The sequence below is a fragment of the Sceloporus undulatus genome, chromosome 5, assembly GCF_019175285.1.
Source record: "Sceloporus undulatus isolate JIND9_A2432 ecotype Alabama chromosome 5, SceUnd_v1.1, whole genome shotgun sequence".
Taxonomy (NCBI): domain Eukaryota; kingdom Metazoa; phylum Chordata; class Lepidosauria; order Squamata; family Phrynosomatidae; genus Sceloporus; species Sceloporus undulatus.
Window position 1 is genome coordinate 17,385,912 of NC_056526.1, and position 20,782 is coordinate 17,406,693.

Sequence of the window (20,782 nt, forward strand, 5' to 3'; positions counted from 1 at the left end):
TGTGTAATGCTACTATTTCTTTTTCTACAAAGATTTGTGTGTGTGCTTCTTTTACAGCTCTATGACAGGAGGCAAAGTCTTTTATGCTTTATATCTGAAGCCTTGCCAACAACAACAACAATAACATCATGTCTTTTTAGCATACAGCTGTAAAAAGTAAAAGTGCCCAACCACACAAAAATCTAGCAAACTGATTAACGGAGGGACAGGCTCAAGATAGTACTGCCCAACAACAGAAGACATCACTGTTCTGGATCAAATCATGCATTCAGATGTGTTGAAAGCATTACGTATAAAAACCAAACATGGATGCAATGTTGCAGAAAATCTGCAGGCAGGTTCTTCTGTTCTTAGACTTCTTTACAGCCCTTGGAAATTTTAACAATAGTTACCATTAATTATTGCAAAAGTAGATAGAATCTCTTTCATACTGGGCCGAATACTGGGATCATATGGGATGCCCCAAATCCCATATCTCTTGAACTCTTGAGAGCCAACACCAGCTGCACTCCCAAGAGACCAACCTCTGAGCATTTGATATGCAGGAATTGGGCCCTTACAAAATGCCACAGCCTCGTCTTTGGAAATTACAGCTAGTGTGGCATTATTCTGTGACAGCACAGGCCAGTCAAGAAACAATGGGACTTTTCTATCTCACAGTGGCTGGTTTTCCATCACAAGATTTCCATGGTTTTTTTTTTAGTTTCCGCAAGATTTCGCAAGTGCCTTGAGATCTTGCAAGAGGCCCTCCTCTCATGAGGCTTGAAGAGGCTTTATACAGACCTGTCTTCTGGGTCCCAACCAGCCTTAAGTTGTCTTGGCCAGTGGGAGGAGACTTAGCAGCAAACTTGTTTTTGAGACAGTTTGACCAGTAGGAGCCAGATTAAAAATTCCTTCATGGCTTTGCCATGGCCCATCTTATACCAGCTAACCTCAAAGGAGCATTACCTTCAGAGAAGAACCCTTGGGAGTGAAACATTTAAATGGCTTCTTGTCATCAGTTTGGGCTTCCTCTGGCATCTTTTGGCGCTTCTCAGCCGCTTCTGCCCTTCTCCTCTCTATTTCTTCCTTCAACCGCCTCTTCTCCTCCTGCCAAGAATCAGAATATGAAGCAGCTGAGTTGCTTGGAGTCTGCTCAGGAAACTGCACTTGCTACAATATTGTTATTATTACTTTCAAAATAAGAAGAGTCCTCTGCTGAATTACACCAGAGACCAGCATCTTCTCTTCAGGAATGCAGAGCACAGCAACATTACACATTTGGACAACAGCATTTGGGGGCTTGTAGCCCCCAAAACTAAGTAAACTACAGTTGGCCCTCCTTATCCAAGGATTTTTTATCCAGGGATGAAAGCATCCATGGCTTGAAAATATTTTTAAAAAGTATAAATTCCAAATAGCATACTTTGATTTTGTCATTTTAGGGGGGGGGGGCATTTTGCTATGCCATTATATTTAATGGGACTTGAGCATCCGCAGATTGAGTATCCTTGTTATCCACAGGGGATCCTGGAACCAAACTCCAGTGGATAACAAGGACCCACTGTAGTTAGTTTAAAATGTTTATACCCTGCCCTTCAGTCAAAAAAAGCTTCCAATCTAAATAAGACATGGCACATAAGGAGAAGAGAATGGGAGTGAGGAAAGGGATTGTATCCAGCAGATGCTGGCTGCTCTTCTCTCTCTCAGAGGCCAGAGCAAAGGCCGTTGGAATGTACCAGCTGATGAGCCAAGGCATGATGTAGCTGTGGCTGGTTGCTTACAATGTTTACCATGATCTGGCAGAAAATGGAAGGAATGATGCTGCCACTTTGAAGCGGAAAAGACTCATCAGGTAAACCAGCCTTTCCCAACCCAGTGCCTTCTGGACTATAGCTTCCATTATCCCAATTTATGGCAGTAGGCTAGAGAAGGCTGTGTCTCCTGATGGTAAAAGTATTAAGCATCCTCCCTCTCACATTCTGAGCTGGCTTTCAGTTTTAAAAGCAAACAACAACTGAAATATTTTTTAAGCCTGCCCGGTATAAAATACCAGTGATTACACTTGTTCTTAGGTATTTTATGTATGCATTTTATTACCATATTTCAATCCTTTCCTTTAGCTAAAGTTATCATGATATGGTTAAAGCGTGTGTGTGTCCACCCTATAGATACTTCTACCTTTCTTGGACAGATAGCCCCAAATATAGTAACAAACAGAGTATCTGTTTACAATATGTCAGAAACCTTAAAAAGTGATATAGGACCTCTGTGTGGAGCGAAAGGGTGGAGCTCAATGGGTAAAGCACGTGATTTGCACTCAAAGGATCCAATTTTCAATCACTAGTCTCAGCACACAAAGCTAGGAAAGAACTTGAAGAACCACTGTCAGTCCAGAGTTTGGAAACTTTAGCATCATGAACAAATTAAGGCTTAATCATAATAGGGAACTCAATTCACTGAACCTAAAAAATTAAAAGTGTTAATTAGTTAATTAGTTTAAATGTTACACTTTCAAATATCAATTAGAACAACTGAAAATAACCATAATGAATTAATGTAATGAGAAGAGGTAAAAATGTCAGCACCTGCTATTTTAACCACTTAAAATGATGAATTGTACATTTATTGCTGAATATTTTTAATGAATTAGTGTGACAAATTAATTAGAGTGAATTATTTCCAAGCTCTCTGCCAGCCAGGGTTGCCAATATTCAGGAAAACAGACCAGTTATCCCGTTCCATATAAAGTTTACTCTGCATCAATAGGCTTCCCCTTATATTTCATATCCTGAATGCTGTGTACCAAGGCACTACTTTTACAATCTGCTACCTCCTCCCGGGCTTTTCTTTCTGCCTCCTCTTTCTTCCGTCTCTGTTCTTCTTCCTCCAGAATCTTCCGACGCTCTTCACGCTTCTTTTTGAGCTCCTCCAGTTCCACCACTGCCTCCTGTTGTTTCTGCTTCAGCTTCTCAAACTCTTCACTCTCGTTTTCACCTCGGCGACGGCGTAGCTCCTCCACTCGCTTGCCAGCTTCTGGGTGGGAGACTGGTTTGGCTTCTTCAGAGTCTGGGGTAGTTTTGAAGCCTGGACGGCTGTTAAGGAAATAAAAAAGAGACAACATAGCCTACAGAGGGAAGAGTTGTCCTGGCTTAGCAGAACAGAGCTGTGTGTAGTGCAAAACAGCCTTCCCTATCATTGGTACCTGCCACTGAATTTCCTGAACAAGAAAACTTTCCTAAATTTCTGTGAAGGCAAATGCACAATGAACTAGGCATTCAGTAAATTTAAAAAAGGCAAAATATAAGTATTAAATGATTTAGTGACCCATATATTATTACAGTATAACAGTTTTTATTTTGAAGCCAGGGTTGGAATCAGTACATTTCTACTAACTCCAGTTCCACCCAAATTAGCTTCTGCCTCCAACTCTGACATCTCAGCTCTAAATCAATAGCCCTGGCCACCAGGCCAAATTATCAGGTATGGTACATGGTTATCAGAGGAAAACTGGTAGTGTTCTGTACTGACACTCCAACAGCTCATCTTAAAGCAAATCAACTGACACCTACCTTAATGTCATTGTGGCACCTAGCAACAACAACAACAACAATAATAATAATAACACAAATAAATAAATAAAAAAGCATGCCAGAGCTTTCGATGTATTTTTTACTCTGTGCTGTGTTGTTCAGATTTGTCTATTAGCTCTGATTCCAATTCAGCTACATTTGGAATGGACATTTGAATAAGATTTGAATTGGTCACAACTAACTTAAGCCCTATGATTATGCCACTGCAGACTGACTGAAGCAAGGAACCCATTAAGTCTTCCATGTAAAAAAACTATGCTTGGATCCAATCTATGGGCTAGAATCCTTTTGGTATCACACATATGTATATTCCTCACATATATATGCGCCATTGTACCACATGCATGTTCAGTTCACAGTTGTATAAGCAGAATTCCACAAGTATTTTACAGCGCTTTATAAATAAAGGTTAATAATAATAATAATAATAATAATAATAAGTATACCCACTTATGGCCCTGAATCCTACTGTTAGTCTTGACTAGAGTAGAGCCATTCCAATTTGATTTACTTACATGCTGTCTTATCAAATCAACAATTGGTTAAATGGGTTTATTGGAGTTAACACTAACCACCAGAATTCCAGCCATACAGTTGCACACTGTTGAATTTATCAGAGCTTCAATGTACCATTTTATTTCTTGGAACAGCAGAAACAGCCCCCTGTAAATATGTGAGTGTATTTTTTGTTTGTTGTAATTTTCAAAGTATAAGAAGTATGATTCTAACTATGAGTGCAGAATTACATTACATAAACACTATGTGTATTACTCTTGTGTGTAAGCCAACCCAAGAAGTAGAGAAGGACGAGAAATAGTTTTACTGAGTTTTATGTATTGCTGTATTTTTCTATATTTAATATTTTAAACTATTTTAAACTGTGTGCCTACTAGACCATTTTATCATTAAATATAGAGGTTATTTTAATGTGGTTTGTAAGCCACCTTCAGGTTCCATTGGGGTGGAAAGTATGCAGAACCAAATACAATAAATAAATCCATATTATTTGCAACTCTTCAGTCACAGTTGCATTGCAGTTTAGTATGGCTTGAATACACAAGGTTCAGGCTTGCAAAAATATGTGACTTTGGGGTCACCTTTGCAACCCTCTGCAGCTTTGATTCTGTACAAATGTAGGCCTATAAGTGACATTTACAGTATCATCTCATCTAGTGAATAGGTCAGAGGGGAAATGAAGGAGGGATTAAAAAACAGCTGACTAATCCAACAACTGGATAGACTGAGTGTTGATTTCATAGGATTACAATGAGATGGGGCTGCATTAGGGCTCTGGGAACATGAAATTAATCTGGATAAATCAACAGGCTCCTGGGACTTCCATGTTTATCACTTTGCTGTCATTTCACTTTCCACCCTGCAGCCTTGAGTGGTACAATCCTGAAGCAAGATGTCCCAGAGACCTCTCTTGCTAGGCAGGAGCTAATGGTTAAGGAGTCATCAATCACAACCCTGCTAACATTCAGTTCTTACAGGTGTTTTCCTGCACCAAAGTGGAGCATTTATAACTAATTTAAGATTTTGACTGTCATTTTCTAAATAACGAACGTTGGACCTAGAAGGAGCCCATGCTAACCTCACTGAGCTGAGCAAATGTTTCCAGCGCAACACAGTGGAAAGCAAGCAAGATTAAATTCTCCAGGGTTGAGCTCTGGCCTTGTTTCAAGTAGGACACCTTTGAGCATTCAATGTACCATGCACAGAAATTATGTGGTGGTTGTAAATGGATTGGAGAAGAGCAGAGCTCAGAAATGATGGGGGATTTGGGGAGTCTTAGTCCAAGAAACTAACTTCTCCAAGCTCTGAAAGAAAGCATCTTAAGGGAAGCACTTGTAATGAGAATAGGCATTCCAGCCCACATATGTTTTATGCTCATATTGTAGACTGACTGAAGCAAGGAACACATTAAATCTTTCATGTAAAAAAACTATCCTTGGTCTTCCCTATGGCACAGTCCATCCTGCTGCGACTGAGACCCATAAAAGGAAAGATCAAGGCAAAATATAAACACTCTACCGTGACTGTATATATATCTTACCTAAAAGCATTCTCTGTATGCTTAAGTTTGTGAGCAGGAAGTTCTGGGAAACGTTCCCCATTTTGTGGCTTTGAGTCAGGAATTCCCTTCTTGCGATCCCAGGCAGGTTTAGTCTCCTCCTTGGGAGCTTTGTCTCTGTTGATCTTACTGTCTTTTATCTGCTAGGGAGGTATTGCCAAAAAAAAAAAAAAAAAAGGAGCAAGTTACACCCAAACACTTCATCTTTTGTGGTCAGAAGGCCACCAATGACAAACAATGTTCTACAATTCTACAAATATATTACAGCCCACAAGGAAAGGCAACAGTAACCACTTCTATCTTGTACCTTCCTTCTGGATCATGGTAATGCAGTGGGGTTTGGAGGACTTTATGTGCACTCATAGGATTACACTGCTTACACAGTTACCAAGGCCATCTTGATCTGAGAGTTCACCTCTTCAGCTAGTAGGACACAAATCCAGATTACAAAGCAGAGCTAGTGTAATGTGTAGCACAGTACATGTGGAAACCTACTTCTCTCCCAAGACACCTGTGAGTGGATTTCTCACAAGTCTATAGAGCTGGAAAAATTGGCAAAAACCCAGGCCACCCATTGGGCATCATGGATCATCCTGCTGTTCTGTACACTTAAGCTTGAGCCAAAAGTGCTTTACACTTTGGGGGGTTAAATGGGGAGGGGAATTAAGGAGGAAGCTTCACAAAAACACCCTTTTATCTCAAATTCCTGGCTACCACATGTGTTGTTTTTTGTGAAACTGTACTGACAGCAGACACTCCAGTGGTTGTTAGACTCCCTTTTTTTCTTAGTACTGTATTCTGTAGAACATTGAAAAGTTACTTTCTGAGAATGCTACTTGGAAAAACAGGGAGTGTGATCCCTGGAGGAATCTGGGAGAGATAGCCCAAAAAGCAGAGGCAAGAAACTTGCGGCCTTCCAGTTGTTGCTGGACCACATCTACCATACCAGACCATTAGTCATGTTAGCCCAGGCTAATGGGAGTTGGTGCCCAACAACAACTGGAAGGCAACACCTTTCCCCCCCCCCCCCCCCCGACACACCAGGATTCAGGAAGGAAGCATTAACTAATGTGGTTTAAGATCAGGCATAAGAACAAAATGGCTGACGATAGCCTCACCGCATGTCTCATTCCAGTGTCTCCCTCTTTTCACTCTCAAGTCCTTAAATGCCACTTTCCCCCAACTCTGCACCTTGGAAAGTTGGGAGAACATTTTGACTCGTAACTTGGTAGAACTTCCCACCCATGTGCGTGGCTGATGTTCCCATGTCAACAAAGCAGTGGATCTACTCCAGGTTTTAGTAATAATTTCAAGCTCTCCAAGGTGTCAAAAACCATTTTGAAAACAAGGTTCAGCTCCCTGGATATATCCTTTACAGTTGAGACCAAAACCCCAGAAAAGATCCACTGCCTCGCTAACATGGAAGCTGCTAGGCTATCACTGCCTGTTTCATTTGTTGCTCTTGGCACATGGAGTGGCCACACACTCTTCATGCCCCAAACTGGCCATGCTCCTGCCACTGTGATCCACATTTTTGCTGCCTAGGGAACAGGGAGGTTATAAGTATTTTGGGGTCAGGAAAATGGGAATTGTATTTCTCAAAGTAGCCAAAACAGATATTACTCAACTGTTATCTACACATGTATTGTGAAAGCATTTAACTACAACTGTTGCTGAGATTATCTCCAGTTGCAAAGACAAGCTGGGTGGGTCAGAATTCCTCTTTCCTTATAAATTTTGGTCTGGCACATTTCAGCTCAGTTGCAACATCTCTGCACATTTGTCTTTACTTTCCAGTCCCCAAGAAACTTTTTCAAAACTTTAGGATTAGCATAATTTACATCTGACCCCAACAGCAGTGACCCTCTGACAGGGTAAGTCATGCCTGGATGCTAATTGGAACTGCGCAGAATACAGCGTTAAAAAATTTCTTTTGGTCTGTAGGAGAAATTACTCCCATGAAGAACATCAATTGAAGCTGCAGCCAAAAAAACAAATTCAAAATAGAACTGAGGAAAAAACAAATGTTCTTCCCCCAAATAAACTGAATCCTTGCCATCATACTCAAAGGGTTGCATCAATCTTAGTCATGCATACAGAAGAGCCAATGAATTCTATAAGGTGTAATATGGGGCTCTTCTAAGATTGTGGATATAACCCAACAGCATGTACTGCTTTTACTACTAATATTTTAAAAAGTTGCTCTACAGCTTATTAAAAAGATTTCCTTTGGAATATGTCTTGAGGCCACTTATGGTCTATTTATGTTCCTCCTAATTACAGGGCAGAAAAACAAAACAAAATGCAGTCAGTAACACATTGGCTGGGTAGTTCTGGGAACAGAAGTCCAAAAGGGTATTTTTCTTTCCAAGCTCTGATCCTTATATACTGCACAGCCCTTCCATGGGTGAGAAGGTATATCACTGGCACTGACATTCGTTCTTCATTTACTTAATTAGGGGAAAACAATACTCTAGGTTTCACCTGATTTTGATGTTCAAGGCAGGTAATATAAATGTGATGAAAATATTACAAAAATAAATAGTCAGTTTAGAAAATGAGTGAAGAGCAAAGTGGCTGGTCCTAAAAATAAATGCAAGATCTGAAGTCCTCAATACCACTGAGGAAGCATTGACATAGTATTGGACCTAAAAGCAGGATTTTATCTAAATAAGGAAAATTTGTACTGAGCCAGGATTGTTTATGTTTCACATAGACTGTGTCTGCACTGCAGAAATACTGCAGTTTGACACCACTTTAACTGCCATGGCTCAATGCGATGGAATTGTGGGGGCTGTAGTTTGGTGGGTCACCAAAGCTCTCTGACAGAGAAGGCGAAATGTCTCCCAAAACTACAATTACCAGAGCTTTGAGTCATGGCAGCTAAAGTGGTGTCACAGCCATAGCTGTGGCAAGATGATCAAGATAATTCTCTCTTATGTGTCTACACACTACACCTCAGACCAGGCTATCCAATCTTGAATAAAATGCATGCTGGAGGATGTATAAATCATGTCCACAGCTGTCAGGGCTTTAAAATAAGAATCGGGGCCAAGATCTTGCACCAGAGGCTATGATGCACAACTTTATCATGACAGAGCTATGTTACTGACACAATACACAACCATGTTAGTGGACTGCAGCTATCTATAACAGGGCACCATGCAATATTTCCCATCACACAACTGGGGCTCCCATTGTGCAATGAGACATGTTGCCATTGGGATTGTTGCTGGCTGCACTCTCTGTTGCACAACAGCACAATTCAATTTTACATGACTGTAACTTGGTTTACAATGATGCAAATTCCTAACAAGATGTAAACCTGTTTTTTTGTTGTTGTTGTTCTGTTTCATTTTATTGGCACTATATAATTATAGCAGTCTGATATCAGATTAAATGTTACAGTTTCATCCTAACAAATCCCAAGATTTGTAGTTTGGCATTTGTTGTTGTTAACCACCCTCAAGTTGATCTCAAATAATGGCAAGTCTATGGATGAGACATCGCCAAGACTCCCTCTCCTCTACTGCGCTGATCAGTTCCTGCCAACTTATACCTGTGACCTCCTTAATAGAGTCTATACATCTAGAATATGGCTTCCTCTCTTTCTAGTTCCCTCCACCTTCCTTGTCAGATCCCTTTGCCAATTGGGGATTATTTTGCTTCTCCATGTTCTGTTCTGACAGTAGTCTCTTGTCCTGAGTACAAATTCCTCATCAGGACTATCAGATGTGTTGGCACTCTCATGTCTTTAAGTGCATTTCATACACGTTCAGTCAAAGACTTTGGTATAGTCTACAAATCACATGCTGATTTTCTTTTGGAATTCCCTGGTGCACTCCATCAGCCATCGTATGTTTGCAATGTTGCCCCTTTCCTGAACCCTGCTTGGACCTCTGGGATTTATCTCTCCATGTATGATTGGAGTCTATGTTGCAGAAGTTTGAGCATAATTTTGCTTATGTGGGACATGAGTGTTATGGTCCTATAGTTGCTGCAGTCTTTTGTGCCTCCTTTTTGTGGCATAGGATTTAGGATTCTCTGCTGTAATTCAGGACAGGGTCGACCAGAGCTATCTAGGACAGAATTCCTATTTTACTTCCCTAAATAGTGGGTGTGAGGACCCTTTAGGAAAAGGCCTTCACCATGGTAGGCACCATAGCACTGTATGGAGAGGCTCAACACCTGTGTCATTCTTTACTCAATCCACACTGTTAAAAAATTCACTTTCAGTGAATAGATTGGCAGACTAGATCTTCCCACAAACACCACTGAAGAGAAGAAAGAGCCACCACATGTGTACTAGACTCTTGCCTTTCTTGGTTAATAGAATAGGACAGAAGAGGGCTAGCTGAGTGGGTAAGGGCAATGATTAATGCCTCTTTACAAGAAAGCAGGGTCCCAATACATGTGAAGGAGGCTGTGATAAGGCGTCTTCTGAAAAAAACATAAATGTTGTTGCCTGACTGCTTACCAGAACTTGTTATAGAGAGAATAGAACTCCTTTGTTGAAACATCTTTGTGAGCTACCAGTCTGTTTCCAAGTACAATTCAAAGTGCTGGTTTTGATCTATAAAATCCTGGGTCCAGATTTGAAGGACCATTTCTCCCTTTTATGAGCCGACTAGAGTGCTGATATCATCCATAGAGGCTCTTCTATCTGTCCCAACACCTTTTCTGGCTTGTCTAGTGGGAACAAGGAAAGGGCCTTAGTTCTCATTGGCTTCTCCTAGGCTCTGGAACTCCTTCTCTAGAGAGGCCAGGATGGCCCCATCCCTGCTCCCCATTCAGTGACAGGTAAAATATTTTTTGCTGTCAAGCTTTTTAATCTGATGAGGATTGGGCTTTTAAAGGCAGTAGTAAAGAAGTGGTGCCACAGTCTATTTACATTCATATGCTATCTTTCCTCCAGTGAACCCAATGCAACATATCTATCTCTCCTCCTTCTCACTTCATCCTTTTAACCACACTGAAAGGTAGATTAGGCTCATCCATTGACTTCCCTGTCTTAGGTGGATATAGAACTGGAATCCCCAAGTCCCAGTCCAATACTCTCTGGTACACACTGACTTCCTAGTGCCACTGAGTCTACACGGTCATTTTCCTTCTCTTTCCCACATTGCCAAGAAAACAGTCTGAGGAGAGTACTAATGGTTAAAAAATGATGAGAAGGAAAAGTGTTAAGCATCACTCCCCCACCCATCTTCTACTGCTTTCTTGATCCAACAATAATCAGTAAGGGAGGGAGCTAAATCCACATATTTTCAATGTGAGAAATAAACAGCAGTTCATTAATAATTGGTTGAAATGTAGTGGTTTAATCAACAAACAGCATCTTAATCAGAATACTGAAAGTCCTGCCTAAATGAAATGCTTAACAAACAATATTTTAAACCTGGTCTTTTCAAATCTCCTGAATCTAAAATCTAGATTTAGAGCTAAAATACTGCAAGGACAGTTGTGGGACTGAGATGTTTTAGACTAACAGCTTATCTTCTTGTAAACATAAATGCATTTTACAAGGTGGGAGGAAGGGGGGGGGGGGGAAACGAAGAAAATAACCCTGCTTTCCACACAGCATGTCTAGCCAAAGTGGAAGCAGGAAATACCACAAATGTCATGTCATGAGAAAGCATGCTTTAGTACGAACTGTGCAGGCCAGTGCTGCACACCCAGAATCTTAAGGTAGTCTAGAGAATGAAGCAAATTCTAGACTGAACTGAACACAGAACAGCGAGAGCCAGCACATGCACTGAAATTTTATCCTGCATTCACTGGTTTGCTCTTTTTCCCAGAAGACACACCAGCAGCCAAGCACATACTCTTAACTACTAACAATGGGATGTAGTCCCTTTCTTATTTAAGGATAGTCATTGACTAGAATACAGCTGTTTCTGAAGGAATGTTAGAAGATTCACATCTTAAACAATCCAGACAATTTTGTGGTAGTAGGGTGACGGACTCAGGGTGCTGACCCATGGCAGAACTAGTGCAGTTTGACACCACTTTAACTGTCATGGCCCCACCCTATAGAATCTGGGGTTTGTAGTTTGTTGTGGCACCAAAGCTCTCTGACAGAGAAGGCTAACTATCTCACAAAACTACAAATCCCAGGATTCCACAGCACTGAGTCATGAGAGTTAAAGTGGTGTTAAACTGCATTAATTCTGTAGTGCAGTTGCAGCCTCAGTGATGGAGGATATACTTTACATGCCAAGAACCTCAGATTCAGAGAAAATGACATTCTACTGATTTGGATTCTAAATTCATTTAAGTCAACACCAGCGTTTGGAAATGGACCATACCTGCCCCATCCACTGTGCTGGCTATGGCCAGTACTCTTTATTAGTGTTATCTGACAGATGATGTATAAAATACCAGGGATAATAGCTGAAACCATCTCCATGACTTCATCTAGTCACCTACGATCCCGTTTCCCAGTCCATGGAATAATCTATTAAAAGGATCTCTGTGAGAACAGATAGGAAATACATCTTCCTAAGCCTCTGGAAAGGTGCCACCAATCCATGGACCAAGGGGCCAACTCAGAATAAGCCAGAGCTTGGGAATTTTTATTCATTTTGATCTAGAGCTCTCAGAATTCCCCAGTCAGCAAGGCCAGGAATGACATCTTCTCAAGTCCCAAGAAAGCCATTGCCAATCAGTGGGCCAAGAGACTGTCCGAGTATAAAGTACAGCATAGAAAACAAACCATTTTGGACTACAGTTTCCAAGTTCTGTTCTAAGACATGGTCATAGGATCAAAAGGTAAAGGCAAAATCACTGCATAGTAAGATCTTAGAAACACACCCTTCTGTCCGTCCCACACACTAAGGTCCTCAGGGAAGAATCTACTTCAGCAGAAAAAATCTAGACAAACCTCAGTTACCCAGAGGGTCTTCTCCACTACTGCTCCGAACCTTTGGAATGACCTGCCAAATGAGATCCACCACATTTCTACTCTTACAGCCTTTAAGAAGACTCTTAAGACAGATCTCTTCTGGCAGGCCTTCCCTACCTAGTTCCTCTCCCTATTTACTGTGACTTACGTCTCTCTGTTCACCAATTCTTCTCTTAAATTTAATGAGAAAATTAAATTCTTGCCTCAAGAAGAAGAGCCCTCCCTCTATGCCAACTGTCATCATCAGGCCTGGGAGGGAGTGAAAAAGAGAGGCCCAACTCCATCAGGCCTAGCTATGAATTACTGTGACTTATGGCGCTCTGTTTTATCTTACTTTATTGTATTGTATTGTATTGTATTGTATTGTATTGTCTATGTATTTTTATTGCTGTAACTCGCCCGGATTCCTTGTGATTGGGTGGGCTGTAAATAAATAAATATATCATCATCATCATCATCATCATCATCATCATCATTGCAACACCAGCACAAATAAAAACTCAGAGCTTCAGCAACTTCTCTGCATTTTACATCTGTAATAATAGCTTCTATATATTCTTATGATGAACATGGACATTCAGTGGATGAACTGCACATGAATTTACTATAAAATCAGAACATGGAAAAGTTATTTTTTGTACAAACTGCCAGAACTAGGGAGGAGTTCAAAAAAGGAATTTTTCCATGTTCTCTACAATATATATATAACTAGTCAGAAGCAGACTATGCTTACCTGTTTGATTTTCACTGGACTGGGTATACATGGCTTTTCCCATGCCCACAGTGAAAAACAACTCCTCTAGTTCATGAGCAGTATTTTGGCCCAATATTCTTTACTTACCATACAGTAGAAAACCATGGCACCATATCCTGTGTTTATAGCAGAAATGCAATGCATCATGTTTTGTAAATCTTTCCTTTGCAGACAAATGAATCTGGAGTCTGCACATTTTTATTATATTGTGAATAGGAAAATCAATAGTTAGATTCTGATTAAGGAGCTAAAGAAGTTCTGGGATATTCAACAGACGAAATCAATCATTTCAGGAAGAAAAGTCATGATGAAGTGAAGGTAGAAATTAAGGAAAGAAAGAACAGTTGGTGTCAGTTTAGAAACCCAACACTAAAAGCTCCCTTGAACTACTGTGTGTGTGTGTGTGTGATCCTTGTACACCACCCACAAAAGGTCTGTTATCAGGTGGTTTAAAAGTGCTGTCAATCAACCCATCAATACTGAAGTGACAATTTGGGGCCAGTTCTTATGGTTCAAACTATGCTGAGGACATTGTACCTGTGACTTTTGCTGAGTAATTCCTTGGAAATCATTAAGAATATTTGACAGTGTGGTTCAACTTCCAGACATGCACAACTCTCAAGGCAATAGTTACCTCCTCTTTTCGGAATGGCGACCGAAGTTTCTCATCTTGTAGCTTGTCTTTTTTAGCTTCCACTTTAACCTCTTTCTCTTCCCCCTTGTGCAATATGTTTGCAAGATGAAAACATCAATTTGGTAGTACACCCTATATAACATTTGGTGTGGGTGTTTCAACAAAGCTGTGCTCACATACCCCCTCAATCTGTGACACCGCCTGCTGTGCACACAACTCACTCCAGGTGGCATTGTGACTTCCACATTCTTCCTGCACATTTGCATTTTTCCTTCCATATTTTGTTGTGCCCATGTTCTCACATATCACATCAGAGCTCTGGCTAATTCTCATGGATGCTTATTCAGCCGTCACACCACTTATGTCCGCTGGGTGCTTGTCTGCAGCCCATGCTGTGCCTTGGTACCTTGCACATGTGCTCAGCTACAGCTATTGCCCTTAGCCAAATTACAGCCACAGAAAGAGGAAGCAAGAAAACTGTGAGGAATACAAAGCATGCATATGTTTCAGTGAGAAGATCCAAGAACCAAAAAGGAAGCAACTTAACTACATGACATGCACAGACCAGGTTATAGACAAGGTGGAAGCAAGCTTAAGTTCAAAAAGGAGTAACATTTTGGCAAGATTTAGTAGGCAAATGTGTAGAAAGAAAAATGTGAGCAAATTCCAATCCACTTTTGTTTGTTCATTTCATAAAATGCATTACATTTGCTACAAAACACAGGCAGATGCTGATTGGGTGCAAAATGTTTACTGTACCTTTTTTCTTAGGAAAGCTGGTGCAGGGGTTTCGTCTTGTACTTTCTTCTCTTTTACCTGCTTGTCTTCTATTTTCTTCTCTTCTCCCTTCTTCCCTTTTGCCTCAACTATCTTTTTTTCCTCAGCCTTCTGTTTAGCTTTTAACCTTTCCTCTTCTAACTTAGCCTTTTCTTCAGCTGCCCTCTTAGCCTCTGCCTTAGCCTTCTCTCGTTCCTCAGCCTCCTTTTTTTCCTTCTCCTTAGCCCTCTCTCTTTCTTCAGCTGCTTTCTTCTCTTCAGCTGCCTTTTTCTCTTCAGCTGCCTTAATCCTTTCCCGTTCCTCAGCTTCCTGCCTCTCTTTCTCCTGGGCAGCTCTTTTCTCCTCCTCTTCAATTCTCTTTTTTTCCTCCACAGCTCTCCTTTCTTCCTCTGCTTTAATCCTTTCCCTTTCTTCTGCTTCTAGCCTCTCTTTTTCCTCAGCTGCCCTTTTCTCTGCTTCAAGCCTCTCTCTCTCCTCTGCTCTTCTTTCCTCCTCTGCTTTCACTCGCTCCATTTCCTCTCTCTCAGCCCTCTCTTTGTCCTCTATTTTTTGCTTTTCTGCTTCATCCTCATTTTCTTCATCCTTCTTCTGATCTAGCGCTACTGTAATAGTTATGGACTCCCCACTCCCCTCTAGGACAGTTGTGTCATTCTCTACTTTTTCCTCTTCTGCATTTACCTCGGGATGTTTCACTTCCAACACTGCAGCTTCCTCCTCATTGTCTACTATTTTCATTTCTAGTGTTACTTCTACCTGATTCTCTTCTATGGTTCTTCCCTTGGGCTTGTCATCTTCTGCCTCCTCCTTGTCTTCTTCATCTCTCTTCTTGTCTCCCTCATCTTCCCTCAAATTATTCCTCTGGTATGATTTGGTGATGGTTTCAGTTTCTTCCACCTCATAGCGTCTCCGGTGGGTTTCCACTTTTTCCTCTTTCTCTGGAGTTTCATTTTCTTCAACGTTGTTCATCACCTTTCTGCTGGTGACTGACAGACTCTCATCAGTAATTGTTGGGTCAAATTCCTTTTGGCGCTCCAGGGCTTCCTGGAGACGCTTTTGGCGCCTTTCTTCTCTCCTTGCCATCCTCTCCAAGAAAACAGCATCATCATCCCCATCACCTTGAGTATTTGTAACTGTGGTAATTGTTGTAGTACTTTTCATCTCATCGTCTCCAATGCTGTAAGACACAGAGTTTGCATGAATCTCAGACCTGCTTGAACAACAGCTTACATGAAAATAACAAGCAATTCTGGAATCCAGCAGGCTACCTGCATGAGCCTAACAAAGGGACAGAAAAAATATAGGATGTTTGTCTACTTAGCCCAGTCTTGTCTGTTCTGGCTGAATGTGGCTCTTCAGAGTCTCACCAGAGTTTTGAGATGTTACTTTTTTGGACTAAAGCTCCCAGAATTCTAAAGCAGCATGAAAAAAGAATTTTTTCCAAGTTTTTTTTTTTACATCACCACTTCCCTGATCCCTTTCAAACTGGAAATATCAAAGATTTGTATTTACTTGCACTAATCAGGAACCCTGAGCTTTATCATCATGATCCGGGGGGGGAGGGGGGGGGGGGGGGGGGGGGGGCGGGGAGAGACTAAATAGTTACATGTTTTCTCCAAAATTTGGATTCAAGGTGACTTGCAATTTTAAACAAGTACAATATAGCTAAAACACATAAATGCCAACACTAGAATAGAATTCACAATATTAGTAAAACAAGTTGAGTCTCCCTTAACCATAATTCCAAAATTCAAAATACTCCAAAAACCAATTTTTTTTCCATGGGTGGTTGAAATAGTGATACCTTTGCTTTCTGATGGTTCAGTATACACAAACATAATTTAAAATATTGTATAAAATTATCTTCAGGTTATGTGTACTGTATAAGGCATGCATGATGTGTTTAAACATCCCCAAGATATATCTTTATGTATGTATATGTAAATACAAGTATTCCAAAATGCAATACACTTATGGGAGTTTATCACACAGGAGGGAAGTGCCCGCATCCTGTGAATAAATGGGTATTAAATCTGTGAATATCCCACAAGAGCGGGATTGTTTTAAGATGACGTTGTGTGGATTTGCCATTATCCCGGCATTAACCCGTGAATAAAGCAGCCAAATCCTGCTGCTTTTTATTGTCAGGATTTTCCCGAAAATCAAAAGCAGTGTGATTTGGCCACTTTATTCACGGCTTAATGCTGGGATAATGTTGATGCTGTGTGACGCCATTTGAAAACAATCCCGCTCTTGTGGGATATTCACGGATTTAATCTTCATTTATTCACGGGATGTGGATGCTTCCTTCCCATGTGATAAACTCCATGGTCTCAAGCATTTCAGATAATGGAGACTCAACTTGTAACTACTCACAATAGTTTAAATGGTTTAATCCAATTTAAAATACAGACATTAAAAGGATAAAAAGGTTTTTTAAAAATGAAAATTTTCAATAAAAACAATATAGCACCCTCTAAAGCTCTTTCTTTTAAAAAAATCTAAACGCATGTTGAAATAAGAATAGTCTTTGCCTGACAAAGAAAGGACACAAAGGAGGGGTTCATTCTGGCCTCCCTGGAAAAGGCGTTTTAGAGCTTAGGGGCAGCCACCAAGAATGTCTGTCTCACATCCTACCAGCAACACCTGTGGTGAATGTGGTGGGACTGAAAGAAAGGCCCCTCCTAAGGATCTCAGGGCCCAGTGTGGCTCATAGGGGAGAAGAAGTCTTGTCAGATAGCCTGGAACTAAGCTACATAGGACTTAATAGGTCATAACCAGCATATTGAACTGTGCCCAAAAGCAGACTGGAAGACAAATTTGATTGAAGGTATAGACAAACACGAGTGCCAGCATGGTGCCATGGCTTGAGTGTGGGACTGCAACTGGAGGGTTCGATTCCCTGTTCAAACACGAAACCCACTGGGTGACCTTGGGCAAGTCACATGCTCTTAGCCTAAGGGGAAGGCAATGACAAACCTCATCTGAACAAATGTTAGCTTTGCCTTAGGGTCGCCATAAGTTGGAAATGACTTGGAAGGCACACAACAACAATAGACAAACATGGGAAGAGTTAAACTTTGCAAAACTAAACTTCGATACTGTAAAATGGGTTCCTTTTTAGACTGCTTGTTCTGATGGAGGGAAAGTATCACCTATCTTTCAACAGTCTATAATGCATATCTGTTGGAGTAGGATCAGAGTTTCTTGCTTTGCTTAGGAGTCTATCTCTCACTTTCTCCCATGTCCCAGGGGACACTTACAGAAATAGTTTCTTTGTTAGGAAAATGTATTGGAGATACATGCATGCATACAACACTAGTTCTCATACAACATTCATCCAGCTCCCCAGTACTGATAAACAGATTTTAAACAGAGCCAAGAAACAGCGTTTATGTCTGGAATTTGTGCAGAAAATAGGGTAAGAGATTTCTAGCTGATAGGATCAATTCCTACAGTACTGGGAACTGAGAACAATTGCTGACTACTTGCTTTGCATCTGCTCAACATACACATTTGAAAATAAACAATTTATAATAAACACAGCTTCAAGTGCATTCTCTTGGCAAGGAAACTGTCCCCTAAAGCAGCTTCTGGAACTTCTTAGTAGAATGGGAAGTACAGAGTACTGTACCATGTTCAACTGCAGAAACAGTAAATTCTTCAGGCTCCTGCCTTAATTAACAATGCTGGCAGCCTGGTAGGCAATGGAGAGACAATCCATCACAATTTAATGAAACATTTTCACAGCAACTTACTTATTCTGTGCATTGACTTCAGCCTTCTCTGTCCCTTGACCTGTTAAGTCACCATCTTCCTTGTGCCTCATTCTTTCCTGCCGGGCTCGCCTACGTCGTTCTCTAGCGGCTTCTTCCTCATCTTCATCATTTCTTTGGTAGGCTAATCTGCAAAAAAAGATTTATTCAATAGTATATTTGATTTATATATTTGATTTATAGCCTGTCTTTTTACCAAAATGGGAGAGATCCACACTCAACCATTGAAGCCCATTGGATAGTCCTGAGCAAATCACACTTTGTCAGCCAAAGTGGAAAGCAGTGGCAAACCTCCTCTGAATAAATCTTGCCAAGAGAACACCATGATAGTAAACATAAGTTGACTTGAAGGCACAAAACAATGACAACAAATTAAGTTAACATTCTAAGAGGTTGCTCATCTTGTCAGTAAAACACCAAAGGCTTGAGTCAAAGAGTCCCAAGAACCAGAGGTTTTCTGGGAGGGATGTTCAGGCATAAAGGTTAACAACAACCTTTTATATGCCCATGTGCAGCCATTTTCTGACACTTATGTGCAAAATGCCCTTCAACACAGGGCAGGGATGAAGTTGAATTTGGGCCCAAGCCCTGGCTCCTTCTGATTAAGAAGTCATCTGCAAGCGTCTACCACCCCTAAGCTTTCCTGTCCCTTCTGCAAATACCATAGTAAATGGAAGGAAAATTGATTTTCCCAACAACAGTGTTGTTAGCAGTTCTTGTTGTGTGCAAAGTCTTTAGAGACTTTTTCACACAGGGAGGAATGTATCTCCATCAGGAAAGAAAAGAAAGTGAGGCCAATTCGGAAATGAATGCAGTTACATACTACCTCATCACACAAAAGACCAAAATAACATTCATCCAAAGGAGAAAGCACTGCCAATACGAGTGAATTAATCACATGACCGACCAGCTTTCTATTGTGAATTAATGTGTTTGCACCTGCACAGGGAGACCATAGAATCATAGAATCGTAGAGTTGGAAGAGACCACTAGGGCCATCCAGTCCAACACCCTGCCATGCAGAAAATCACAATCAAAGCATCCCTGACAGATGGCCATCCAGCCTCTGTTTAAAGACCTCTAAGGAAGGAGACTCCACTACACTCCGAGGAAGTTTGTTCCACTGTTGAACAGCCCTTACTGTCAGGAAGTTCCTGCTGATGTTGAGGTGGAATCTCTTTTCCTGCAGCTTGCATCCATTGCTCTGGGTCCTAGTCTCTGGAGCAGCAGAAAACAAGCTTGCTCCCTCCTCAATATGACATCCCTTCAAATATTTAAACAGGGCGATCATATCTCCTCTTAACCTTCTCTTCTCCAGGCTAAACATCCCCAGCTCCCTAAGTCGTTCCTCATAGGGCATGGTTTCCAGACCTTTCACCATTTTAGTCGCCCTCCTTTGGACACGCTCCAGTTTCTCAATGTCCTTTTTGAATTGCGGTTCCCAGAACTGGACACAACATTCCAGGTGGGGCCTGACCAAAGCAGAATAGAGTGGCACTGTTACTTCCCTGGATCTAGACACTATACTTCTATTGATGCAGCCTAAAATCGCATTGGCCTTGTTAGCTGCCACATCACACTGTTGACTCATGTTCAACTTGTGGTCTACTTGGACTCCTAGATCCCTTTCACATGCAGTTTCATTCAGCCAGGTGTCTCCCATCCTATATCTGTGCTTTTCATTTTTCCGCCCTAAGTGCAGTACCTTACATTTCTCCGTGTTGAATTTCATTTTGTTAGCTTTGGCCCAGTTTTCTAGTCTGTTCAGGTCATTTTGAATCTTGATCCTGTCCTCTGGAGTATTACCTACTCCTCCTAATTTGGTGTCATCTGCAAATTTGATAAGTATTCCCCCAATTTTGTCCTCCAAGTCATTGATAAAGATGTTGAATAGAACTGGCCTGAGGACAGAGCCTTGTGGGACCCCACTGGTCACTTCTCTCCAGGATGAAAAGGAGCCATTGTTGAGCACCCTTTGCGTTCGGTCGGTCAACCAGTTACAAATCCATGTAACAGTTGCCTTGTCTAGCCCACATTTTACAAGCTTGTTTGCAAGAATATCATGGGGAACTTTGTTAAAGGCCTTACTGAAATCAAGATATACTATATCCACAGCATTCCCTTCATCTAACAAGTTGGTAATTTTATCAAAAAAAAGAGATCAGGTTTGTCTGGCATGACTTCTTTCTCTGAAACCCATGTTGACTTTTTGTGATTATGGAATTGCTTTCTAGATATTCATAGACTCTCTGTTTAATTATCTGCTCTAGAATCTTTCCTGGTATATCACGTCT

At 41.0% G+C, this 20,782-nt stretch overlaps 1 protein-coding gene across 19 annotated transcripts in view; it reads right to left on the minus strand.

The window, feature by feature from the left end:
• Positions 1-20,782, minus strand: part of CALD1 (caldesmon 1) — a 227,383-nt gene that overhangs the window by 13,275 nt on the left and 193,326 nt on the right. For 7 of the 19 annotated variants that reach the window (XR_006103958.1, XM_042466854.1, XM_042466857.1 and 4 more), the window contains 6 exons: positions 18,471-18,617; positions 14,698-15,889; positions 13,939-14,022; positions 5,629-5,789; positions 2,786-3,074; positions 949-1,089 (listed from right to left, as the gene is read on the minus strand). Coding sequence is in view for 18 of the 19 variants with exons in the window: in XM_042466854.1 (XP_042322788.1) it covers positions 949-1,089; positions 2,786-3,074; positions 5,629-5,789; positions 13,939-14,022; positions 14,698-15,889; positions 18,471-18,617 (2,014 nt within the window). In the remaining variant the exon portion in view is untranslated. The remainder of the gene's footprint in view (positions 1-948; positions 1,090-2,785; positions 3,075-5,628; positions 5,790-13,938; positions 14,023-14,697; positions 15,890-18,470; positions 18,618-20,782) is intronic. The other 12 variants (XM_042466860.1, XM_042466862.1, XM_042466859.1 and 9 more) reach the window with 8 other exon arrangements.